The 23,105-nt window shown below is 36.6% G+C and overlaps 1 protein-coding gene across 5 annotated transcripts in view; it reads right to left on the bottom strand.

The window, feature by feature from the left end:
* Positions 1-2,075: 2,075 nt before the first annotated feature.
* The window catches only part of Lpxn (leupaxin), a 36,170-nt gene continuing 15,140 nt past the window's right edge, over positions 2,076-23,105 (bottom strand). For 4 of the 5 annotated variants that reach the window (XM_040284299.2, XM_005331565.5, XM_078045979.1 and 1 more), the window contains exons 4-9: positions 17,470-17,569; positions 14,011-14,178; positions 12,956-13,129; positions 12,758-12,839; positions 3,196-3,344; positions 2,076-2,869 (exon numbers count right to left, since the gene is read on the bottom strand). In XM_040284299.2, coding sequence (XP_040140233.2) covers positions 2,600-2,869; positions 3,196-3,344; positions 12,758-12,839; positions 12,956-13,129; positions 14,011-14,178; positions 17,470-17,569 — 943 coding nt within the window. In that variant the 3' untranslated portion in view covers positions 2,076-2,599. The remainder of the gene's footprint in view (positions 2,870-3,195; positions 3,345-12,757; positions 12,840-12,955; positions 13,130-14,010; positions 14,179-17,469; positions 17,570-23,105) is intronic. The other variant, XM_040284302.2, reaches the window with a different exon arrangement.

Raw genomic sequence — 23,105 nt, 5'->3', positions numbered from 1 at the left:
AGTCACTTTCCAGTTTCCTATTTTAGTGGCTACTGCCACTTCTCTTTTTGAAGGTCTGCTTATGACTAAGATGCTTGCTTCTAAAGAAATGAGTTTCCCTTTCTCTACTTTATTTCATCAGGAAGTTCTCTTTTCAGATTCCCAAACTGAAGATGCTTTTGATGCTTTTTAATGCCATGTTCCTAAAGGAGACCAGCACCACACATGGTTCTCATGATGACATTATTCCTAGCTCTCCTCTGCTTTTGAATTCTGAAAAGTTACTCAAGACATGTTTCTTCAAGGCACTGGCAACACCTACTTCTTACCTTCTGTCTTATGTTGAAACTCAGAAACTCTTTAATATTTTTGCTTTTGAACATATGAATTAAAGACTCATTACCTACTTCCTCCTTACCAATACCTAGATTTTTAAATATTCCTATCTCTTCCCTTCCCCAGAGCCCTTGGGTTTCCAGGACACTTAATATATCCTCGAATTCTGGGAAGGGTCCAGTTTGGTTTAAACCAAGCTGCACAATCCATTTCTCCAGGAAAAAAAAAAAAACAGTAATGGGAATGTGACCTAAATTTGTTTAGTTAGGACAAATTTCAGAACTTTTTCTCACAAAAGTTTAAAAAAGTATGTTTTCTCCCTCCACTGGTCATGGAAACAGGAGCATGTGTCTGGCAACCATCCAATAACTGTAATGGAAGGACATGATAGAACTTGTATGAAAAAAAGCAATGGATGTCTCTTATCACAGTATCATCTTGGATATCACCTTTACTTCAAAGAATAATTGGCCAAACTAATTGAGGAACTTCTCTGATAATACAGTTCTGAGCTTAAGGCATATTTATTTCTCTCTCACTCACTCTCTCTCCTCACTGGTGGAAAAGTACTATCCCGGGAGGGTGGATTTTATTTTTCAAACACCTAGAAATTACTCAGATTCAAGAGTAAATGAGTAGGTGACCAGCTTGAATAATAGTATTTCTGTGTTTTTAAAAATATTTATTTAGTTGTATATGAACACAGAGTATCTTTATTTATTTTTATGTGTTGCTGGGGTTTGAACACAGTGCCTCACACATGCGAGGCAAGAGAGAGAGCTTTTACCAGAGAGCTAAAGCCTCAGCCCTTTTTTTTTTAAGGAAAAACTTTTTACTTATGAATGGTCTCCCTGTTACTAAACCATTTGTCCTTGTTGCAGTATCTTTTTGAACAAATATAAACCACTTTGTTTTAGTTTCAAGAAGAAAATGTTCTTGTGTCCTAGTGAGCTCCAGCTTTTCTATGATATTCTTAAATATTTAAATTCTAAAAGAATCTCAAAGTATCTAATTCTTAGAAAAATATATAATAAAACCAAAACTTTAAGCACCTGAACATTGCATCTCAAGGCTAAAACCCAAGTTTCCCTTGACAAATTGCCAACGTGACCATGAACACCTGCATGTGCACATGACATCATAATGAAGACTTGTGAAGAGGGTGCTTCGAAGTGGAAAGTATTCTTTGCTTAGTCTGGTGCGTTCAGACAGTGGAACAGGCTAGAAGGCAGATGGCTGCATATCTGTGTGGCCCTCCCACATGCCTTACACACGTTCAAAGTTCCTATTTTATAGAAGTAACTGTCACTACTTCCTTTTCTCTCAAAAACTCCCTTATTATACATTCTAGCAGAGGAGATAAATCTTGGCAAAAATCATTTCCATTTAAGTTATCCAAGAAATGCTATTCCCATACCAATCTAAAGATGACAAATTCGTCCCTATTTTTTTAAATACCTCCAGTAAAGAAGTCTTCATTAGTAAACTATTTCAGATTCCAGGATTCTAAAAATGATTTTTCTGTCATAACGATTATACAATTATTTTGAGGACTACGTTAAGATATAGAACATACCTTATTCAATGTTTTAAAGAAGGATGATCCCTTGAGAGGCTTTTATAAGGAAACGGATAGGATGTAAGAAAATCAGATTCTTTAAAAACGTATAAAGTGCTGGGCATGATAGTGACACTAAATGAGGCCTCATATATAACACAGGAAGCAGAAAGTTTATCTACCAAATAAATAAGACAATGAGTCATCAAAACCACAAGCCATTTTATTTATCAAGGATGTCAGTTAAAATCTATTTCCCCATGAAAAAGAGAAATACATTGAAGGGAGGCAAAGAATTAAAGAGTGGTATCATGATTCCTAACAGCAAGGACAATGACACAGCAGTGATTATTCAGGGAAACAAGGAAGCTTGGAGCAGGACATATCTGAAGGCCAAGGGAGAGCAGGGCCACCAGGAGAGGTAGAAATTAGAAAGAGAAAACAAGAGGTAGAACAAAAGGTGCATGCAGAAAATATATCTGCAGAGGGACTTAATAGTAAGACGTAGGTCTAAATCCAAGTTCTGGATTAAAAAGATATAAAACTAGAATCCTAAAATAAAATTTCTAAGTCTAATCATGTAATGTCTCGATGTCCCCTTATTTACTCATCACATTTACATTCTCTATAAGCCTATTTAAGCAAAAGGTCAGTAACAGCAAATATACTCTCTCATCTTGGTTTACATTTTCTAGGCCATTTGACAAAGTTGTAGATTGGTTGAGATCAGAGTGAGAAGAGCTTATTGAAGCAGGATTGACAATAGGTCTTGTCATTCTGCTCCCTGAAGATGCCCTTTGACAACTGTGTCAGGCAGAATGCACACACAAAGTGCTCAGGGTGGAATTTATGACCCATGGCACTGACGCAGCGACCAGTGATGGGCTGCCCGCATCCATGGCAGAGGGTTCCTCGGCGGTGATGATAGTGGAGCTCACAGAATGGACGTCCATCCAGTTCAAAGAAGGAGCCAGTAGAAAAAGTGCTGAAGCAGTCCTAGAGGTAGAAAAGGGGCAGAAAAGGAATGCATGTGTCAAGAGGTGAAATATCAGCAAAGTAAAATATTCAGATTTGAAATTCCTGTCAAGTTATCTCCTAATTGTGGTAATTTAACTCCAGGTCATTTACAAATGGAGTTTAGATTGCCCCACTTGCAAAATAGATGCAAATGGCTCACAGCAAATGCTGTGATTTACTTATCCTTCAGGAAGCCCACATGAATTCCTCAACTAAGACCATGAACCTTTTACAAGTTGTAGCTCTTCTGAGAGAAGAGAACCCTAGATTTCACCTAAATCCAAAAGACAATGGAAAATACAGACCCCGCACACAAAGCATTCTGGGTGCCAGACATTGTCCATAGCTGAAAGGTAGTTTTCCAACACTGGGCGGTTGCAACCACCACACTTGGGTGAAAACATTGCTAAGAAATCTTTTCTGCAATATGGCTTCTTGTCCTTCTCATGAAAGCCTGCAGAGATAAAAATCAAAGATTCACAGTTGTAAATTTGAGCCCTGAAAGCTAGGTCAGAAACAGAGATGAAGTCAATGATCTAACCTCTCCCAATCTCAGTGTCCCCTCATATCAAAACAGGGTAATTACAAATATCTTCAAAGGGCTCCCGAAAAAATAAACAAGACAATGCAGATAAAGTGTTTGAGAGTTGTGCTTGGATCACAGGAAGCATTTAACAAGTTTGTTAAGGGCTGTTTCTCCTCACTGCCTTTGTCCTGAGTATCCTTCACTCTGAACAGTTTTGCCCCAGATGTGATACAGTTGACTTCTTCTTACCACTCAGGAATCAACTCAAATGTCATCTTATCAGGAAGGAATGTCTTCAGTTTCTCTTTATCACTTCATCTTTTTTCATTGTTCTTAAGACATTTACCATTATCTGAAAGCATCTGCCATCCCTCACTAAACATTAGCTCTCAGAGAAACAAGATATTGTTGATCTTGTCTCCATTATATCCCCAAAATATAAAATGACATTTAAAAAAGTGCTTAATATTTTAAGATAAAATACTACAAAATAATAATTTTTAAATGAATGCAAGATCTCAATATAATAATTCAAACCACACAAATACTTAAAGTGGATTGGTTTTTCTTTAATTTGGAAATAGGCTCAAATATTTGAAAAGCAGGCTAAAGATAAATATATTTAGTAACATAAAAATACATGAATGAGACTTACGAATGTTGGAAAAACATCAAAACAATGTCTAAGAGAAAGAACAATGTGAAGAGAAATATTTGCTAATTATATCCTAGAAAAACAAGGCTAATATAAAGAAGCTCCTAAATGTACATATGATTTGGATTATTGTATCAAATTGAAAAGTGAAAAATTGCCAGGTATTGTGGCACAGACCTATAATGCCAGAGATTCTGGAAGCTGAGGCTGAAGCATTACAAGTTTGAAACCAGCCTCAGTAACCTAGTGATACCCTGTCTCAAAAAATTAAAAGGGCTCAGAATGTAGCTCAGGGGTAGAACACCCTGAGTTCAATCCCCAGTACCGAAAAAAAAAAAAATTGCTTTGAAAAAGTGAAAAATATCCCTAAAAAGTGAGTCAAGTTGAAACAAATTAAATGTATACACAGCAGATAATATGACCAAAGAAAAGAAAATGATTCATTCAAATGACTTTAAAACAGTATTTTGACCGTATAGTCCTAGTGGATGTACATTAAAATAATGAACTACAAAGAAATATTAAATTGCTATTATGCACACTGAAATTTTGCTAATAGAGTAGATTTTTAAAAATGTTTTTACCACATACAAAGAAAGGGGTAACTATGCAGGAGAATAAATAGGTTAACTTGCTAGGCATTTTTACTATGTATATCAAACATCCCATGCTGCTTTATGAAGATACTGTATCATGATCAAGTGGGTTTCTTTAAAGGGATACAAGGTTGGTTCAACATACACAAATCAATAAATTAAATTCACCACATAAATACACTTATGGACAATAATCACCTGATTATCTCAACAGGTGCAAAAAAATGCTTTTTGATAAAATGCAATACTCATTTATGTTTAAAGCAATACAGAAACTAGGGATAAGAGGAACTTAGCTCAACAATTTAAAAGCTATATGTGACAAACCCAAAGCCAATATCATACTGAATGGAGAAAAACTGAAAGCATTTCCTCTTGAAACAGGAACAAGAAAAGGATACCTACTTTCATATCTAGTCAACATAGTCCTTGAAACTCTAGCCAGATCAGGTGAGAAAAGAAAATCAACACACATAAATCAATCACTTTCTTATATTCCAATAATGAACTTGTTGAAAAAGAAATTAGGAAAACTATTCTATTCACAATGACCTAAAAAAAAAAATTGGGAATTAATCTAAGGAAGGATGTCAAGGACCTCTACAATGAAAACTATAGAACACTGAAGAAAGAAATTGAAGAACACCTTAGAAGACAGAAAGACCTCCCATGTTCTTAGGTAGGCAGAATTAATATTAATAAAATATCAATATTATTAATATGGCCATACCACCAAAATCATTATACAGGTTCAATGCAATTTCCATCAAAATACCAATAACATTGTTCACAGAACTACAAAAAGCAATCCTAAAACTCATTTGGAAAAATAAGAGTCTCAGAATAGTCAAAGCAACCTGAGCAAAAAGAGTAATGCTGGAGGCATCACAATATCAGACCTCAAAATATACTGCAGAGCTATAGTAACAAAAACAGCATGGTCTGGGCACCAGATATGAAGACCAACGGAATAGAATAGAAGACACAGAGAAAACCCCACAGATATCAGATAACCTAATTATCTGATACTAGACACAGGTGCCAAAAACATTCATTGGAGAAAAGATAGCCTTTTCAACAAATGGTGCTGAGAAAACTAAAATCCATATGCAAAAGGATGAAACTTAACTTCTCTCTTTCTCACTCTGCACAAAAGTAAACTCAAAGTGAATCAAAGACCTAGGAATTAGACCAGAAACCCTGAAACTGCTAGAAGAAAATGTAGATCCACCTCTCCAATACATTGGCAAAGGAATAAACTTCCTTAACAAGACTACAAGGGAGAAAATCTTTGCCATCTGCTCCTCAGATAGGGCATTAATACTCAGTATATATAAAAAATACACAAAACACCAAAAAATTCAAATAACCCAATTAATAAATGGACAAAAGAACTAAACAGACATTTCTCAAAAGAAGAAATACAACTGGCCAACAAGTACATGAAAAAAATGTTCAACATCTCTAGCAATCAGGAAAATGCAAATCAAAATAACATTGAGATTTCATCTCACCTCAGAATGGCAATTATCATGAATACATAATAAGTTTTGGCAACGATGTGGGGAAAAAGGTACACTGATACATTGTTGGTAGGACTGCAAATTAGTCTAACCACTCTGAAAAGCAGTATGGAGATTTCTCAAAAAACTAGGAATGCAACCACCATATCATCTGGCTATTCTACGCCCTGGTATATATCCAAAAGAACTAAAATCAGTATACTCTAGGGATATAGCCACATTAAATGTTGGCACAATTCACAATAGCCAAGCTATGAAATTAACCAAGGTTCCCTTACACAGATGAATGAATAAAGAAAACTTATACACAATGGAGTATTATTCAGCCATAAAGAAGAATGAAATTATGTCATTTTAAGGCAAGTGGATGGAACTAGAGCAGACCATGCTAAGTGATATAAGCCAGACTCAGAAAGCCAAAGGTTGAACGTTTTCTCTGATATGTGGAAGCTGGTCCAAAATAAGGGTTAGGGAAGAGAGAGAAAGAGAAAGGGAAAAGGCATGAGAGGGGGAATTCCATCAAAATAGCAGACTGGAGGGCTAGATGAAGGGGACTGGAGGAGGCATTAAATGAAGAGGACTGGGATGGCATTAAATAATCACACAGACAGAGAAAGTATCTTTTTCTTGGGATTCAGTGACAGCTTCTCTGCCCCAGCTCCCACAAGGGAGGCAAGGGAGGCTGGCAAAAATAAATAAATAAATAAATAATAAAAATAAAAGAGAGAGCATGCCTGAAACCATCCTCTTTACTTTGGGGAAAGACATTTGAGAAAGTTCAACCCAAATAAGGCAAGGGATTGGGTTTTAGGGGGTTGCTTGGTGATGTCCTGTGGTTAGCAGATTGACTGACATCTTAGAAGGTCATACCCATCTCAGGTGCTGTGTGGGATCAAAGACAGAGCAAGAGAAAAGGACACATATATGGCACAGCCCAGTCAGAGAAGCAACATCTTCATGTGCTCAAATGCTCACGGCTTACACACACAGCCCATGGCTGGCTCATGACAAGGCACACTATAACTTAAGAATCCATAAATCTGAATAAATGTAAAATATTTGTAAGAAAAAATTTATGTTGCTTATTTAACAGAATAAGTTACATCTGAAATTTTCTGTGAGGTCTTTATATTGTCTTTACATTTAAAATAAGAATAATAGAATACACTAATCCATCTTCAAACACTTGATCTTCAAGCACCTGTTCAAGTGATCATTCCCTTTACATGTGCACGCACATGCAAGCACGTTTGTGGAGCTGGGAATATGAACTCGGGGCTCATGAGTGCTAACCAAATGCTCTACCACTAAGCTATACCCCCAGTCAACATTCTCTTAGCTTTAAAATTCACTTCTCTTAGAGAACCAGGTGGCTTAGTCCTTCACTTAACTCAGGATTCTGCTTCAGAGAATAATTGACCCAACCACCCTATCTCGAACACTACCTAATCAGTTGGCTAGTTTGATTATTACTCATCTCTTTGACTAGAATGCATTTACCATGACAGTAGGAACTTTCTTTTCTGTTACTTATCCCTAGGACCCACAATAGTCCCTGACACATACATAGTAGTTGCTTAGTGAATATTTTTGAATAATAGACATGAGACTAATAATAGAAGAGCAAAGATGAGATCATCAGCTCCAGAAATTTGTTGTAGTTGGAATGCTTCAGTTCAGCACTGACTAGAATATATATAAATAGGGAACTTTTCTGTAAGGAATTCTCCTTAGTACTTACTGGGGGGGGGCACCTAAAATAAAAATAATCAGCAATCCACTGTTTCTGCTGAAGACTCTTTTTTTAAAAAATATTTATTTTTTAGTTCTCGGCAGACACAACATCTTTGTTGGTATGTGGTGCTGAGGATCGAACCCGGGCCGCACGCATGTCAGGCGAGCGCGCTACCGCTTGAGCCACATCCCCAGCCCAAGACTCTTAACTATAGTACTAAATTAAAATTAGATCCTTTCCAGCAATCCTTTGAAGTGAGTTTTAACCCCATCTTTAACCCCAAATGAAAAAGAAAAAGGAAGCTTAAAGAAGTTACTCATAACTACTCAGTAGAGAAGCTGAGATTCAAATAAAGGCCCAATTTCAATATCATACTCCTAACTTAAACTCATCCTGACATTGATCTCTCCATGGGAACGAATTAACAGTTATCAGCTGAGCCCAAATATCATAACCCAGTAGTTTTATAAATATAAGCACTCTGTTTGTATCTCACTAAAATAACAGGCAAGTAAAGCATACACAGTGGACCATATAGCACCTACCCAAGAAATATTTCCAGAAATCTACCATGATGGTATGGTAATGGACAGATCACAAAATAACAATAGGTACAGCTTGAGATTGTGACTCAAATTATGTAGCTGTTGTTTCTCCCTTAGTTATTGTTACTTTTTGACATGGTTTGCTCTGTTAAAGCCATGTCTGCTTTAAAAAAAAAAAAAAACAGACAATTTATCAGAACTCTGAGGCATACAGATCCAAGAATCCAAACTAGTAATTGTATAGGCTACTCTATGTTCCGCCCTCTAAATGCTTGAGACACAAAGGAGCTCACTTTACTTTCCTCCCTTCAACCCCCCAAAATATTTCTAGAGTCTGTTCTAGAGCAAATGAATACAGAAAATTCTACTATCTAAACAAACACCCACGGCCATCTTTCTTGATTTTATGTGGCAGAGTTTTTCTTAAACTTTTGCATGCATCACTCATCTAAGAACTTGCTAAATTAGATTCCTGGGTTCTCTTCATCCTGCCCCCATTTTTTTTGCTCAATAGGTATGGAATGGGGCCCCAGATTTTGCATTCTTAATAAGTCCCTAGGTGATGCTGATGTGCATAAAGCAAAGGACACAAAATTGAGCTTGCCTATAAGTAGGTACTACATGGGAAAACTGTAAGACATGCCAGCTAAGCTAGGAATGACCCTCCTCTAGGCATTTACAGGGCAGTTGGTCTCAAGAGTTAAGAGAGCATGGAAGTAACAGCTACTGTTTCAACTTGGGTGACTCTTGGGAGAGGAATCAAAAGTAATCAGCCAAACTTGCTGTGATGCTCCTGCATTTAGTAATCCAATAAATTGGGCAAGTTTCCGCACTTATTTTCCCAGAAGCTCTCTCTGGGGCCAATTACCTCTGGAGGACGAATGTGAAACACTGGCAATTAAAAGTGTCACAGAGAGAGGGAGGGTGTTTATACTATGGTGAGACTTTAGCCACAGGGGAAATTAGGGAGCACCTGCATGGCCTGGATAATGAACAACTAAAATGAAAGACAGGTAGGCACTGAGGACCTAGTCCCTCAGGAGGATGCTGAGGATGCTAAGGCCCAATGTGCTTAGAAACTTGAGCCTTAAAGAGGAATTCTTTGAACTGAAGAAAAAAATGCAGATGAATTAATTTCCCAAGAGACTCTGTGGTTAACCTGTCATTACTGAAACTCTATGTGTGACTATGTGACTTGGGGTAAAAGGCAGGATGTCACCTAATTAATGGACTGACCATATGGTAGGATACCCATCTACAAGAAAGTCAGGCATAGAAATGCAAATACTACTTAACAGGAGCTTCTGATTAATAAATGGTCCTTTCTGTCAAGTGTCTCCATTAATAAATACGTTTTAAGTATAGATATGTGCTTCTTTAAAGTCATAAATGACTCAATCAGTCTTGTCTATTTATAAGAGGCCAAAGTCAAGAACAATGAAACTAGCCACCTGTGTTATGTTATGTTCTGGTTATCCTATGTACTGGACATTTTTCTTTGGTAACTAACTTACCTCTCTATCTAAAATATGTCTACATCCTGCTGTTCTGCTTCTAGGAAACTTCCATATCACAGTTATCTGTAGGCAGTATTCACTTGCTGATTATCCTACTCAACTAACTCTCAACTTCTATGGCTACCACTACAATGTAAATTTACTGTGACAAGCCTCAATGAAAAGTGATGCTTCACCGAAGGGCAATCTTGAAACAAAATACCTAATGATTTGTGTGAAATGCACTGAGCAACCTCCAGTGAACAAATTACCACAAAGGGCTTTGCTAGTGGATTGTGTCTATTCCATTGGTCTATTGTCAAATAAAGCACATCACATTGGTACTACAAAAGTAAAGGGATCCAATAACTGCACCGACAAGGGAAAGTTATGTTGTAGAGAAAACATGGAATTTGCAGAAATGAGACCTGAGTTTGAGTTCTATCTCCTCAACCATGACTTTAAGAAAATAACTTTACTTTCCTGAAGTTCAGTGTTTTCATCTACAACTAGGTAAAAATGAAATAAAACTACTCTCAAGCTAGGTATGGTGACACACATCTGTAATCCTAGTTGCTTGGGAGGCTGAGGCAAGAGGATCACAAGTTCAAGGCTAGCCTCAGTCACTTAGTGAGGCCCAAAGCAACTTAGTGAGACTTGTCTCTAAATAAAAAATTAAAAGGATTGGGAATGTGGCTTACTGATTACGTATCCTTGGTTCAACCCCAGTACTAGAAGAAAGAAAGAAAGAGAGGAGGGACTTCAATAGGACTACTCAGAGAGCTGAATATGTGTGTCCTGTTGTTAGTGAGACACAGTTGATGGTATCTGACTCACCCCTGCAAAATGTCCATAGGGGAGAGCATGGCTGACAGAGCCGACAGCAGCTGAATATAGAAAAGTAGCTGCAAATGATGTACAATTCCATTGGCTGATGGAGAAAAGGGCAGGTTTTCCAAGGTCTTACATGAAAAATTGAGTGAAAGAAATGATATAAAACCATTTTAATAATTTCTAAGGAAACACCAGAAGGGAACAATGAAAAAGACTATGAAAAAAGAATCTCTAAGGAACCAGTCCTCAAAGAAATATGACAAGGACAAAGTAGCCAACAATACACGCAGTGGGCCATCAAAAGAGTTCACTCCGGGACCTGTATTTAATCCATAGAAGGAGAGTTAAACATTACACAGACCCAGAGCAAAAACTCAATTTAATAACAATACTTTATGAGGTAGGACTTGCCTGCCTTCTGTTCCCGTCTTTCACATTTCAACCCTAATTGGCTTCAATTAGAGTGAGGGTGGTAGGGGCAAAGGCAGTTCAGGAGAGGTGAAAGGCCAGGTTTAAGGCCCTTCCAGGAAAAAAGAGCAACTTTAAATCTGGAAGCTTTACTACTGCTCATTTACTACTAAATCAGACACTGTGAGACTAAATTACCTAAAGACTTAATTTTTTATTTTTTTATAGACACGATGCCTTTATTTTATTATTTATTTTCATGTGGTGCTGAGGATCGAACCCAGTGCCTTATGCCCACTGAGCTACAACCCCAGCCCAGGACTTTTTTGTTTTGTTTTAAACTGATGTTATACCTAAAACTATTTATTAAGGTGATCAGAAAAGACATGTAATTGACCAAGTTTTTATTTAGGAAGAGATGAGAACTTTCCTCTCTAAGTTAATTCTAAAAGGATGGAAAGTGACAAATAAAGAAATTTTCAAATTCTATGACAAATAAAGAAATTTTCAAATTCTATGTATGAGTCACAGTTGTTCAAAAAAACATTTAAAAATTGAGCCTGTGGAGTACATTTAAGAGTTAAGCCATAATAATCATGAAGTAACATTTGACTTTTTAAACTATGCATTTGTATCACTTTGATTAAAAAATCAATTATCAAAAATTTTAAGAGGTAGGGATGTCATCTAGTACCAAAATGAGTATGTTATGGTTTAGATCTGAATTGTACCCAAAGGTTCATGCTAAAGGCTTGGTCCCCTTGCAGCAGTGTTTAAAGGTGGAGCCTTTGAGAGGTGGTTGGATTATTAAAGCTCTGACCTCATGAATGGATTAATCTATTTATGGATTCATAACTTAATGGGCTTTGGGAGGTGGTGGAAACTTTAGGATGTGGGGCCTAGTTGGAGGAAGTAGGTCACCGGAGGTATGCCCTTAAAAGGTACATTTTGGCTGGGTGCAGTGGCACACACCTGGAATCCCAGTGGCTCAGGAGGAGGAGGCAGGAGGATTTCAAGTTCAAAGCCAGCCTCAGCAATATAGTGAGCCGTTAAGCAATTCAGTGAGACCCTGTCTCTAATAAAATACAAAATAGGGCTGGGGAAGTGGCTCAGTGGTTGAGTGCCCCTAAATTCAATCTCTGGTACCCCTCCCACCAAAAAAGGGTACTTTTGTTCCTCTCCTCTCCTCTCTCTCCCTTCCCCCTCCCTCCCCCCCCTCTTTCCCTCTCCCTACTTCCTGGCCACCATGTTGTGAGCAGCTTTGCTCTATCATGTACTCCCTGTTCTGCCTCATCACAAGCCCCAAAACAATGGAATCAAGTGACCACGTATGAATCTGAATCGATGACATAAAATAATCCTCTTCTCCCTTAAGATGATTTTTCTCAGGATTTTGTCACAACAATGGGAAGCTAACAAAGGGCACTTAGATGGTACTGGTAGAAACTAGGACTGCTGCAGCAGTGGAAAATAGGCTCCAAGGAAAAGCACTGCTGGACTCCTCCTTACACCAGCCCCTGGAGTTTCAGATGCAGCCTCCCAGTCCTACCTTCAGTACCAAACACCTCTCCACAGTGAGAGCAGAAGAAGTGCTCTGGGTGCCATGTCTGGTTCATTGCTGTTAGCACTTTCTAAAAAAGGAACACAGAGAGAGACATTAGAAGACTGCAGACCTGTCAAACATTATCTGGGTTCTAAAGAGTGATTAAAACCTACATGAAACCTGAGAGGAGAGAGATTTACTTACATCCACAATAGGAGCAGCGCAGTAGGCACAGCGTGGAGAAAAAAGGTGGTGGTAGTCTTTGAGGCAGTAGGCCAAGCCACTCCGCTCGAAGAAGGGACTGGAGCCAATCTCTTCTTTGCAGTGAGTACAGACAAAGTGCTCTGGATGCCATGACTGTCCTAGGGCATGGATCATCTAGGGGATGACATAGAGCCGGAAATGGAAGCCCAGCAGACTACTTTTAAGGACTGAGGTTGCACAACTCTGCAGGCCACTGCATTCCATGTAGACAACAACCCCTGGACTTATAGCACACTTGAGGTGGTCTCTTGTCAGGTTTAATGAATAGTAAAAGGGTGTCCACTTTCCTGACTGATCACTCTGATAAACATGGGTACATGTTCCTTTTCATTCTACTACCTCAGAAAACAGTAGAAAAACATAGAGCACACAGGTGATAGACAAGAGATAACTCCAGTTTTCACATGGAAGGGATCCTTGGAAGAGGAAAGGGCCGACTGAGTTTTAACTCTTCTGCTGTGTACTTCATCCCATGCCCTACAGAGTTCCGGTCGGAAGCCATCTACATGGATGTGGTGAAGGATGATTCAGAGCAGGACTTTGTGGCTATGATTTGAAGATACATTCAGCTGAAAACTAATCAATTTAGAGCCGAAATGTTTGAACAAAGGGAGCGGTGAGATAGGTTCCATCAATAAAGATGATAGAGAAAAATGGTTAAGAACTCAACCTCAGGCATCAGATTCTCCTGGTTTCAAACCTCACCTCTGTCTCTTACTAGACTGTGGGCAGGTCAATTGATGCCTCTCAGCTCTCAACTTCCTTGTCTTTACAAAGGGAACTGGGGGGACCATTAAATAATGGCTGGTGGGACCATTAAATGAGGAAATACTTATAAAGCACTTAGCTCTGTTAACAGAGCACTACAAGTGATCAGTAATTATTAATGATTACTTAAAAGTCTTAGGATATAAGTAAAAAGTACTTTCTTTGGCAGGGCAGAGAGACAAACACACATATACAAATGCTATAGGACCAGTCTTAGCTCATCCCACCTTCCCAGCAATCGGTTTCTGGCAGGAAGCACAGTGGCCCTTGGGCACGGTGGCAATCCCAAGGTCCTGCAATTCCTGCTCCAAACCCCCAAGCATTGAATCCAGGGAAGCCTTGTGATCCTGCTTGTCTGGTAACTGTTTCTTGTTGGCATCTGCCTTCATCACAACCTGGTACAAGGAAACCACAAATAGAGTTAACTTTCAAGTACTTTTGTTATAGTCTGTATGTGAGATGTCCCTCAACAGCTCATGTGTAAAACAATGCAAAAAGCTTAGAGAAATGATTGGATTATGAGAGCCTTAACCCAACCAGTGAACAAATCCCCTTTGGGATTAACTCAGTGGTAACTGAAGGTGGGTAGGTTGTGGCTGAAGGAGATGGGTCACCAGGGCATGCCTTTGGGGTATATATTTTGTATCTATCAAGTGGAGTCTCTTTTTGTTTTCTGATCATCATGTGAGCCACTTCCCTCCACCACACTCTTCTGCCATGATGTTCTGTTTCACCTGGAACTCTGGAGAATGGAACCAGCTCTGTATGGACTAAGACCTCTGAAACATTAAGCCTGTAAATAAACTTTACCTCTAAAAATTGTTCATATCAGGTCTTTTTTTTTTTTTAGTCACAGCAGAGGAAGAAGCTGATTAAAATAACTTTCTTGATATTTTCTACACAACCCAGGATGCTCACCTCTACCAATAGATTTCTTGGTCTTCCCTTAACTTTCCTCTAAGATCTGGAGGAATCCAACATTTTAATACCAAGAGAAATATTTTCACTTCCCTTTTATTCTAAATTTCTAAAGCCAAATGAAAACTGACCAACCTTCTTCTATTTGTAAATCTTTTCTGACTGTAGAAAATTGAGTACATGAATATGATATCTTCTCTAACTCTTATAATGACCTAAGTTGACAATTAGTCCGGTCTTCATTTTATTTATGTATTCTACAATCTTGGTTGAATACCTAGTTTGTGCCTTCAGCACTCGGAATAAATCAATGTACAAGACAAACCAAGTTTCTAGCCTTATTGATTTACATTCTTTGGTACACAGTAAACAAACAAACATGTTGTAATGTCAGGTAAAGCTATAGATGGAGGATGAGATGGTGAGGAAAAACTGATTTAATGGGATAATCAGAGAAGACTAAATATCACTGAAAAAATGATATTTGAGCACATTATTTGTGTGGTACTTAGGGACCCAGAAATATAAACAGCTGTGGGAAAGCATTCCAGAGGGAGAGAAAGCACTGAGGAAGGAAACAGTTTGGCATATTAAAAGACTTTGAAGTGCTGGGCTAGAACCCAGGGCCTTACACATGCTAGGCAAGTGCTCTCTACCACTGAGCTACATCCTCAGCTCCCGATACATTAAAAGAAAAGACAAAAGGCCCCAGGTGCCTAGAGTTGAGGGACTGAGATTGAGGACAAGATGATGGACAGAAAGGCTAAGATCACATGGGGCCCTCATGGTAAAGACTTAGGGTTTATTCCAAGGTGATTGGAGCCACTGAAGGATTGCAAGTATCAGAGTGAAAGAATCTGACTGACAATACCCCTGTAATGGTTCATTGCAGAACTAAGTGTCCATAAGCCATAGGAAAGCAGAGACTATTACATATTGACTTAGGCCAGTGTTAGAGAATGGAGAAATGGTCAGATAAGACATGCCAATAGACTGGATTTTTTTAAAGCAAAATTCCAAGTTAGTTATTATAAGGCAAGCAACGGGAGATTCTCAAATTTAAAAAAAAATGGATATTTAACTTGTCTCTCACCACTAATTCCTCATTCTGCATTGTCCTATTCCCTTCCAATTGGGCTACCACTACCTTCTATCTAATGCTTAGCTGATCAGAAGCTACTATGGCTCCCTTGCCTCCACATCAAATGTGCACTGATCAGAAGGACATGCAAAGCCTCTCATCTATTGCCTTCACTTTACCTTTCCAGTCTACCTTTTATTATGCAGCAAAAGGCCTCTTTGTTCAATGCCAGCAGGCTCCTATGGTCTTCTGATCTTGATGGTTACTCTCTACCTTCAGACCTCTACTTATTCTATTTTGCTGCCTGGAATAACCTCATATTATTTCACCAATAATAATGCTAATTTCCTTTTTCCTCTATTACATAATGCTAGTTAATGTTCAAGAGGTAAGTAAGGCTAACATCTGAAGGCCCTGAAAGGGTGACCAATATTAAGAATAAAAAATAACTAAATTAAAAAACCACAGTATAGCTGTATCTACATCTGTATCTACCTCTTGTGTGTATATTCTAGAATACTTTTAGATAAATAAAAAGTAGGATACTGGATGACTGGAGAGACAAAGATAACAGGAAAATAGTTTAATGTAAACTTGTTTGTACTTTTGATTTTTGTACAATGTGAATGTAAGGTTTAACTAAAAACAAATATTTTAAATTTAAATTTAAATATAACAAGAAACATGCCAAATCAATCACAAAACACAATATCATAATGTGAATTTTTTCTAGCATTTTCAGATATACAGCATAATGAGCCAGTTTACCCAGATTGACTACAGATATTAGCTAATCAAAGAACATTAACTTATTAAAGAAATTTTGCTTGGAATGTTCATTCATTTGTCTCTCTAATAAATATGTGTTACTCACTATGTGCCAGGCATAGCAATGTGCTGGGCACTATGAGTCCCCAGGTCAGTCACAGAGATAAGGTCCCTGACCTCTCCAATCACACACATTTTTAATGCCTTAAATTGTTTTCATAGTTATGTCTTGAATGTATATCAACTCTCCAACCAGATTTAGAGTGGTTGAATCCTCTGTGTTACGAATTCTATATTATATTCCTTTAATAAATTCTTAAGTCCATTTATTTGATTTCCATTCTCTTCCAGGACATGTGAGCTTGTTATTTATGTTCTATAGGCAAAAAAATAAGGTGGTAGGTTTTATCTCAATATGGGCTTGGGATTCTTTATCTTCCTACTTTGATCTCCCCTGCCTTTTCTCATTGGCCTCTTCTGTCCTGCTCAGTCAGGTCTCCCTAACAGTTCTTAGATACATATGCCCTCAGGGCTTGTTGCAAATAAAAGTACTGCTCATTTCACCTCTTTATGCTCAAACCCCACCCCTTCTTCAGAGTCAGCCCCAAGTCCCATCCCCACCTCTCCAGTAAAATCAGAGTAGCCTCACTAAATCCCTAAAGTTTGCTCTACATATTTTGGCAAACCACCTTTTACTCTATAAAGGCTTATGCTTCATTTTACCAAGCATATTCCAAGCTCCTTGATATCAAAGCCTGCACCATATTATCATTTGTTTCCAAATAACACATAGTGCAAAGTTGAGTTTCTCCATGAATTGAATTTAGTCTAGGAAGGCAGAATTAAATTCCTCAAAGAATTGTGCTTTTCTGGGCCTCCTTTATCTTTAAGGAACTTAGCTCATCCAGATTGCACCCACCTTGGCCTGCATTTCACTCAAATGGGCCATGAGTTCATCCAGCTGAGCAGCTGCTGAAGTTTTAGGAAGTGGTGGTGATTCCTTTGGCTCTTGAACTTCACTATTAAGAAAGAGAAAAAAAATCATATAAACTTATCAAAATTCAAATAAATGTTAAGTCACACACAAAATGCACTTTTAACTATTAACCCCTTAGGTGTAAATCTAAAATCAGAAATAAAATAATCAAAAAATAGCTCTTAGATTAAAAATCTGAACAAGGTCTCTATGCTTTTTGTCCCTGGTCATCTCAAAAACTGATGTTTTCAAGTGTGTAAAGGAAAGGGCTTAACATGTAACTGAGAGGGTATTTTCCCCAAACTATGATGTACCAAGAAGCCACTAAATAAATCTTTAAAACCATAGCCATACATTTTTAATTTTAATCATATTCTTTTTAAAAATTATAATGTACTATATCTCCCCCTCAGGTACTGTCCAACAACAAAAAAATTTTAAAAATAAATAAATAAGAATATAAAGTAGGCATTAACAAGCTAAGGTCCATGGGCTAATTCTGACCATGTCCAACCAATGCTGCCTACAGATGTTCTCTGCAAGGCTGAGTAGTTGCTACAGATACCTTTAGTCCACAAAAACCTCACATGTTAATTCCTGGTTCTTTGCAGAAAAATTTTGCAAATCCTTGGTATGGAAAATTGAGATAATGTACATCATGGTGATTCCATATTTAGATAATTGGGAACAAATAAAACATTAGCCTAAAAATAGAATATAGGAGCTATTTAAGTAACTGCATAATCATTAGTAAGATTAACCAAGTATGAGGAATAAAAATAAGGCTCAAGTACAAATTAAGCAAAAATTATCTACTTAAGAAACAGAAGAGTACTTCTATATAATTATTATGATTAAAAAATAATTAAAACTGAATGTTCAAATAGCAATGAGAAAACACACACACACACACACACACCCCCTTGGAGCTGAAAACAAAGTGTCACTGAAAGAAAAATATATGAATGTAGTTAAGTCAAATACTGAAAAATAAGAGAGATCACAAATAAAATTTTAAACTCAAGGCTCTAAAAAAAGACTCCTAAAATACTTAAGCAGGAGTTAAAGCCTAAATTAATGAAGCAGAAAACAAACAAGGAAAAAAAAACTGATAGCTTTTAGAAAATATTGTACAAAACTTCCAAGTATAAAGAAAAATATGGAAAATGACCCAATTAATTCTATGAATATTACAGAAACTTGATACTAAAATTAGACAAAGAAAGAGCATTGTGTGTGAGAGAGGAATCTTAAAGACAATAGCAGAGCTTGCTTTGGTGACACATGCCTATTATCCCTGCAGTTCAGGAAGCTGCAGGAGGATCACAAGTTTAAAGCCAGTCTCTGCACCTTAGTGAAGCTCTGAGCAACTTAGTGAGACTCTGTCTCAAAATAAAAAATAAAAAGGACTGGGGATGTTGCTCAGTGGTTAGGCCCCACTGGGTTCAATCCCTAGTATAAGAAACAAACAAAAGAAATGTTTTTTAAACAATCATGGCTAAGTAGTGTTTATGTCAATCATCCTGAAGGGTTCAAGATTAGGGAAAGGGAATAACAAAATTCATTATGCTAACAAATAAGAGAAAAGCTTTCTAAACATGTCGATAGAAAAAGCAGTAGAAATCAAATTTAATGATCATTCCTATTGTTGAAGATTAAGGAAAAAAAGAAAAAGTCCTTAACCTGATCAAATGTATTTATAAGAAATATATACTAGCCTCCATATTTACTCATCAAATACAAAACACATTTTAATTAAGAGATAAGCAGAACACCAATATTACCATTATTTCTTATTTTCAATATTATTTCAGAATGCATTACCAAATATATTAAAAATAAAACAGTATTTGAAGAAAAAAAGCAAAGAACTCTCACTTTTATTTTCTTTTAAGATAGGTAATATGATCACTGACCTAGAGAACGTAAAAAAAAAAAAGTGATTGAACAGCTATCAGAATGAAGACAAAACACCAGAACCATTACTATATACAAGAATAAAATGAAAGAATGAATTTACTATCAACCAACATTAAGCAATTAGAAAATTAAATAGGATCCATAATCCAAGACAAAATTACAAAATATTAAAAAATAAATCTAACAAAAATATAAGATTTCTATGAAGAAAAACACTGGAAGACATAAAAGAAGACCCACATATAAGATTAAAAAATGAGCAAAGGATCTGAATAGACATTTCTCCAAAGAAGACATACAAATGACCAAAAAGTATGTGAAAAGGTGCTCAACATCTTAAACATCAGGAAATTGCAAATCCAAGTTACTACGAAATGCTATCTCATACCTGGAGGATGCCTATTATCAAAACATCAAAGATAAATATTGGGGAAAATGGTAAGGATGTAGATTGGTACAGTCATGGAGAAAAAGAGTGGGGAGGTTAAAACAGAACCATTAAAAATTGCTGGCATATGATCCAGCAATCCCTTTTCTAAGCAGATACACAAAGGAAATGAAATCACCACCTGATAAAGATATCTGCACTCCCATGTTCTTTACAGCACTATTCAGAATACCCAAGATATGGAAACAACCAAAGTGTCTGTTGATAAACATTTAAAATGAAATAGATAGGTAGGTAGATAAGAATCTACCTACCTATGTACATACATACAAATAGATATGTACTGGAATATAATTCATCCTTAGAAAAGATGGAGTTCTTGCCACTTGCCACAATGTGGATGAATCTGGAGGACATTATGCTAAGTGAAATAAGACAGACACAAAAAGAAAACATTGCATGATCTCACTTATATGTGGAAACTGAAAAAAACTCAAATATATAGAAACAAAATAAAACAAGTGCTGTCATGAGTGAGGTAGGGGACAGGAAATGAGGAAATTAGGTCAGAGATTACAAAATTGATGTGTAACCCAAACAAGTCTAGTGAACTAATGTACAACATGAGTGCTATAGGTACTGTATTTGGGATTCCTACTAAATGAATAAATTTTATCTGCTCTTGCCACAAAAATTTAAGAATAATCATAAGATGATGGGTATGTTAATTTGCATCATTAAAGTAATCATTTTACTATCTATACGTACCCACAGCATCAACATGCATAACGAGCTTTAAATATTCACTATAACAATTATTTTTTAAAAATACCCACACAAGCAGAAATGCATGCTATGATGTCACTTTCCTTCAATTAATTAATTCAAATAAAACCCTAATAGAATTATTCAAGCTATGAAACAGATGCTAAAACTCAGGGCTAGAACTAACCCAAGGAAAGTTAAAAAAAAAATGAGTTGAAGAAGGAAAATTTATTCCAATAAATGTAACATCTTATAAAGTAACAGTAATTTCTCTCTCTCTCTCTCTCTCTCTCTCTCTCTCTCTTTCTCTCTATCTCATTTTGCTCTCTCCCTCTCTCTTTCTTCTCTTTCCCTGCTCTCTCTCTTTCTCTCTCTTTTTCTCTTCCTTCCCTGTTAAATCAGACACCACTGCAATAAAGATCTTTTGGTCGCTCAATAAATGAATAAATAAAGTGACAGTAATTAAATGTGTGTGATATTTATTAAGAAATAAATAAATATGAAGGAGAAGACTGTAAAACCCAGAAACAGGATCTTACATCTATATGATAAATGTGGTATTTCAAATAATCAGAAATAGGCTATTGGACTCAGGAATAACAAGGTATTTGGAGCATAATAAATTTAGACCCCCCACACACCCTAAAGCTGAGTAAATGTGAGACAAATTAAAAATACATTTTTTTGGGGGGGGTTCTGAAGATTGAACCCACAGGCACTCAGCCACTAAGCCACATCCCTAGTCTTCTTTATTTTTTATTTTAAGACAGGTCTTGCTAAGTAGCTGAGGGCCTCACTAAGTTGCTGAGGCTGGCTTTAAACCTGCAATCCTCCTGCCTCAGCCTCCCAAACTGCTGGTTGTTTACAGGCGTGTGCCACCATGCCCAACAAGATACAAAAGATATCTTAGCCTAAAAATAGTACCATAAAATGAAGAATTTTTTTTTTTGTCATTTAGGGTTGATGAAATCTTTTCTAAGAGAGGCATAAACTTTGGAGTGAAGTCAAAAAATAAAAAATACTGATAATGCCAATCTTAAAAAAATACATGTAAATATTTAAAATATACATAATATTTGAAAATTTGTAAAACTTCTATAAATTGATAATAAGAACACCAACTAACAGAAATCTGAACAAAAGGCTTTAAACAGGCAGGTTTCAGAAAAAGAAACTCAAATAAATGTTTATCAGTATGTAAAAATATGCTTAATCTCATTAATCTTTAAATAAGCAATTTAAGGCAGTGAAATACAAATTTATATCTGTTAGTCAAAATTATAAAACCTTAATAACATGCAGTGTTGGAAAGTCAGGATTATACATACACATATGCTTTTATATATACCATGAATTATATAGGTTTACCTTATCAAAGCAACATCTATCAATTCTTCAAATAGATATAAGTTTCAATTCAGCAATTTCACTTCTAAGACGCTATTCTACAGAAAAAAAAATTGGATAGACAGACAGATAGAGGTGGATATATATACTATATATATATATATGTATATATATAAAAAGATATAAGAGCAATACACATACATATATAAATGAAGATATATGTTCAAAAAATTTATTACAATAAGGTTTTTTTGAGAAAACTGAAAATAAACTAAATGGAGCTATAGCCAAATTTTGGTTTATTCATGCTACAGAATAACATATTGCCACCAAAAAAATGCAGACATAGCTTTATATGAACTAAAAAGGATTTCTAAGATATATTGTTAAATTATAAAAGCAAAGCCCAGAACAATATGAAAAGTATCCTCCCATTCATATAAATTTGGGTTGATGATTTTTTGTTGGAGGGCAGATACCAGGGATTGAACTCAAGGGCACTCAACCACTGAGCCACATCCCAGCCCTATTTTGTATTTTATTTAGAGACAGGGTCTCACTGAGTCGCTTAGCGCCTCATTTTTGCTGAGGCTGGCTTTGAACTTTCGATTCTCCTGCCTCAGCCTCCCAAGCCACTGGGATTACAGGCATGCATCACCGTGCGTGCCTCATTCATATAAATTTGAAGTACATATAGTAAGTGTGAATATTTGCACAAAAGTCTGTAAAGAGGTATACCTCCCAGCATTTACCCATGAAGCTAGTAATTAGTTGGTGGAAGAAAGACTCTAAGGGGAAGAGGGGTATCTGACTTTTTAACCTTTATATTTTGGAATCCACTGACTTTTTACACATATGAGTTTATGAAATATTTTTGTATCTTAAGTTGTATTTTCAAAACAAAACAAGGGTCATCTATACTAGAAAAATAGTAATGAACATGGCCAACAGATGAAGTGATAGGCGTGGAAGATGGGGCCAGCTGTAGTGAAACTCACAGGTGTATCTCATTTGTTACCTAGACACAGACAGACAGACACATACACTCTCATATATAATGATTGTTTAAACAATCTTCAGTAAAATAAATACAGTCACAGTATGGAGATCCTTATTTAAATTTTGTTTCAATGTAGAAAACTTAAAAAGAAATATAAAA

This window comes from Ictidomys tridecemlineatus, chromosome 4 (genome assembly GCF_052094955.1).
Source record: "Ictidomys tridecemlineatus isolate mIctTri1 chromosome 4, mIctTri1.hap1, whole genome shotgun sequence".
In the NCBI taxonomy this organism is placed as follows: domain Eukaryota; kingdom Metazoa; phylum Chordata; class Mammalia; order Rodentia; family Sciuridae; genus Ictidomys; species Ictidomys tridecemlineatus.
This window is presented reverse-complemented; position numbering and strand designations above follow the sequence as displayed.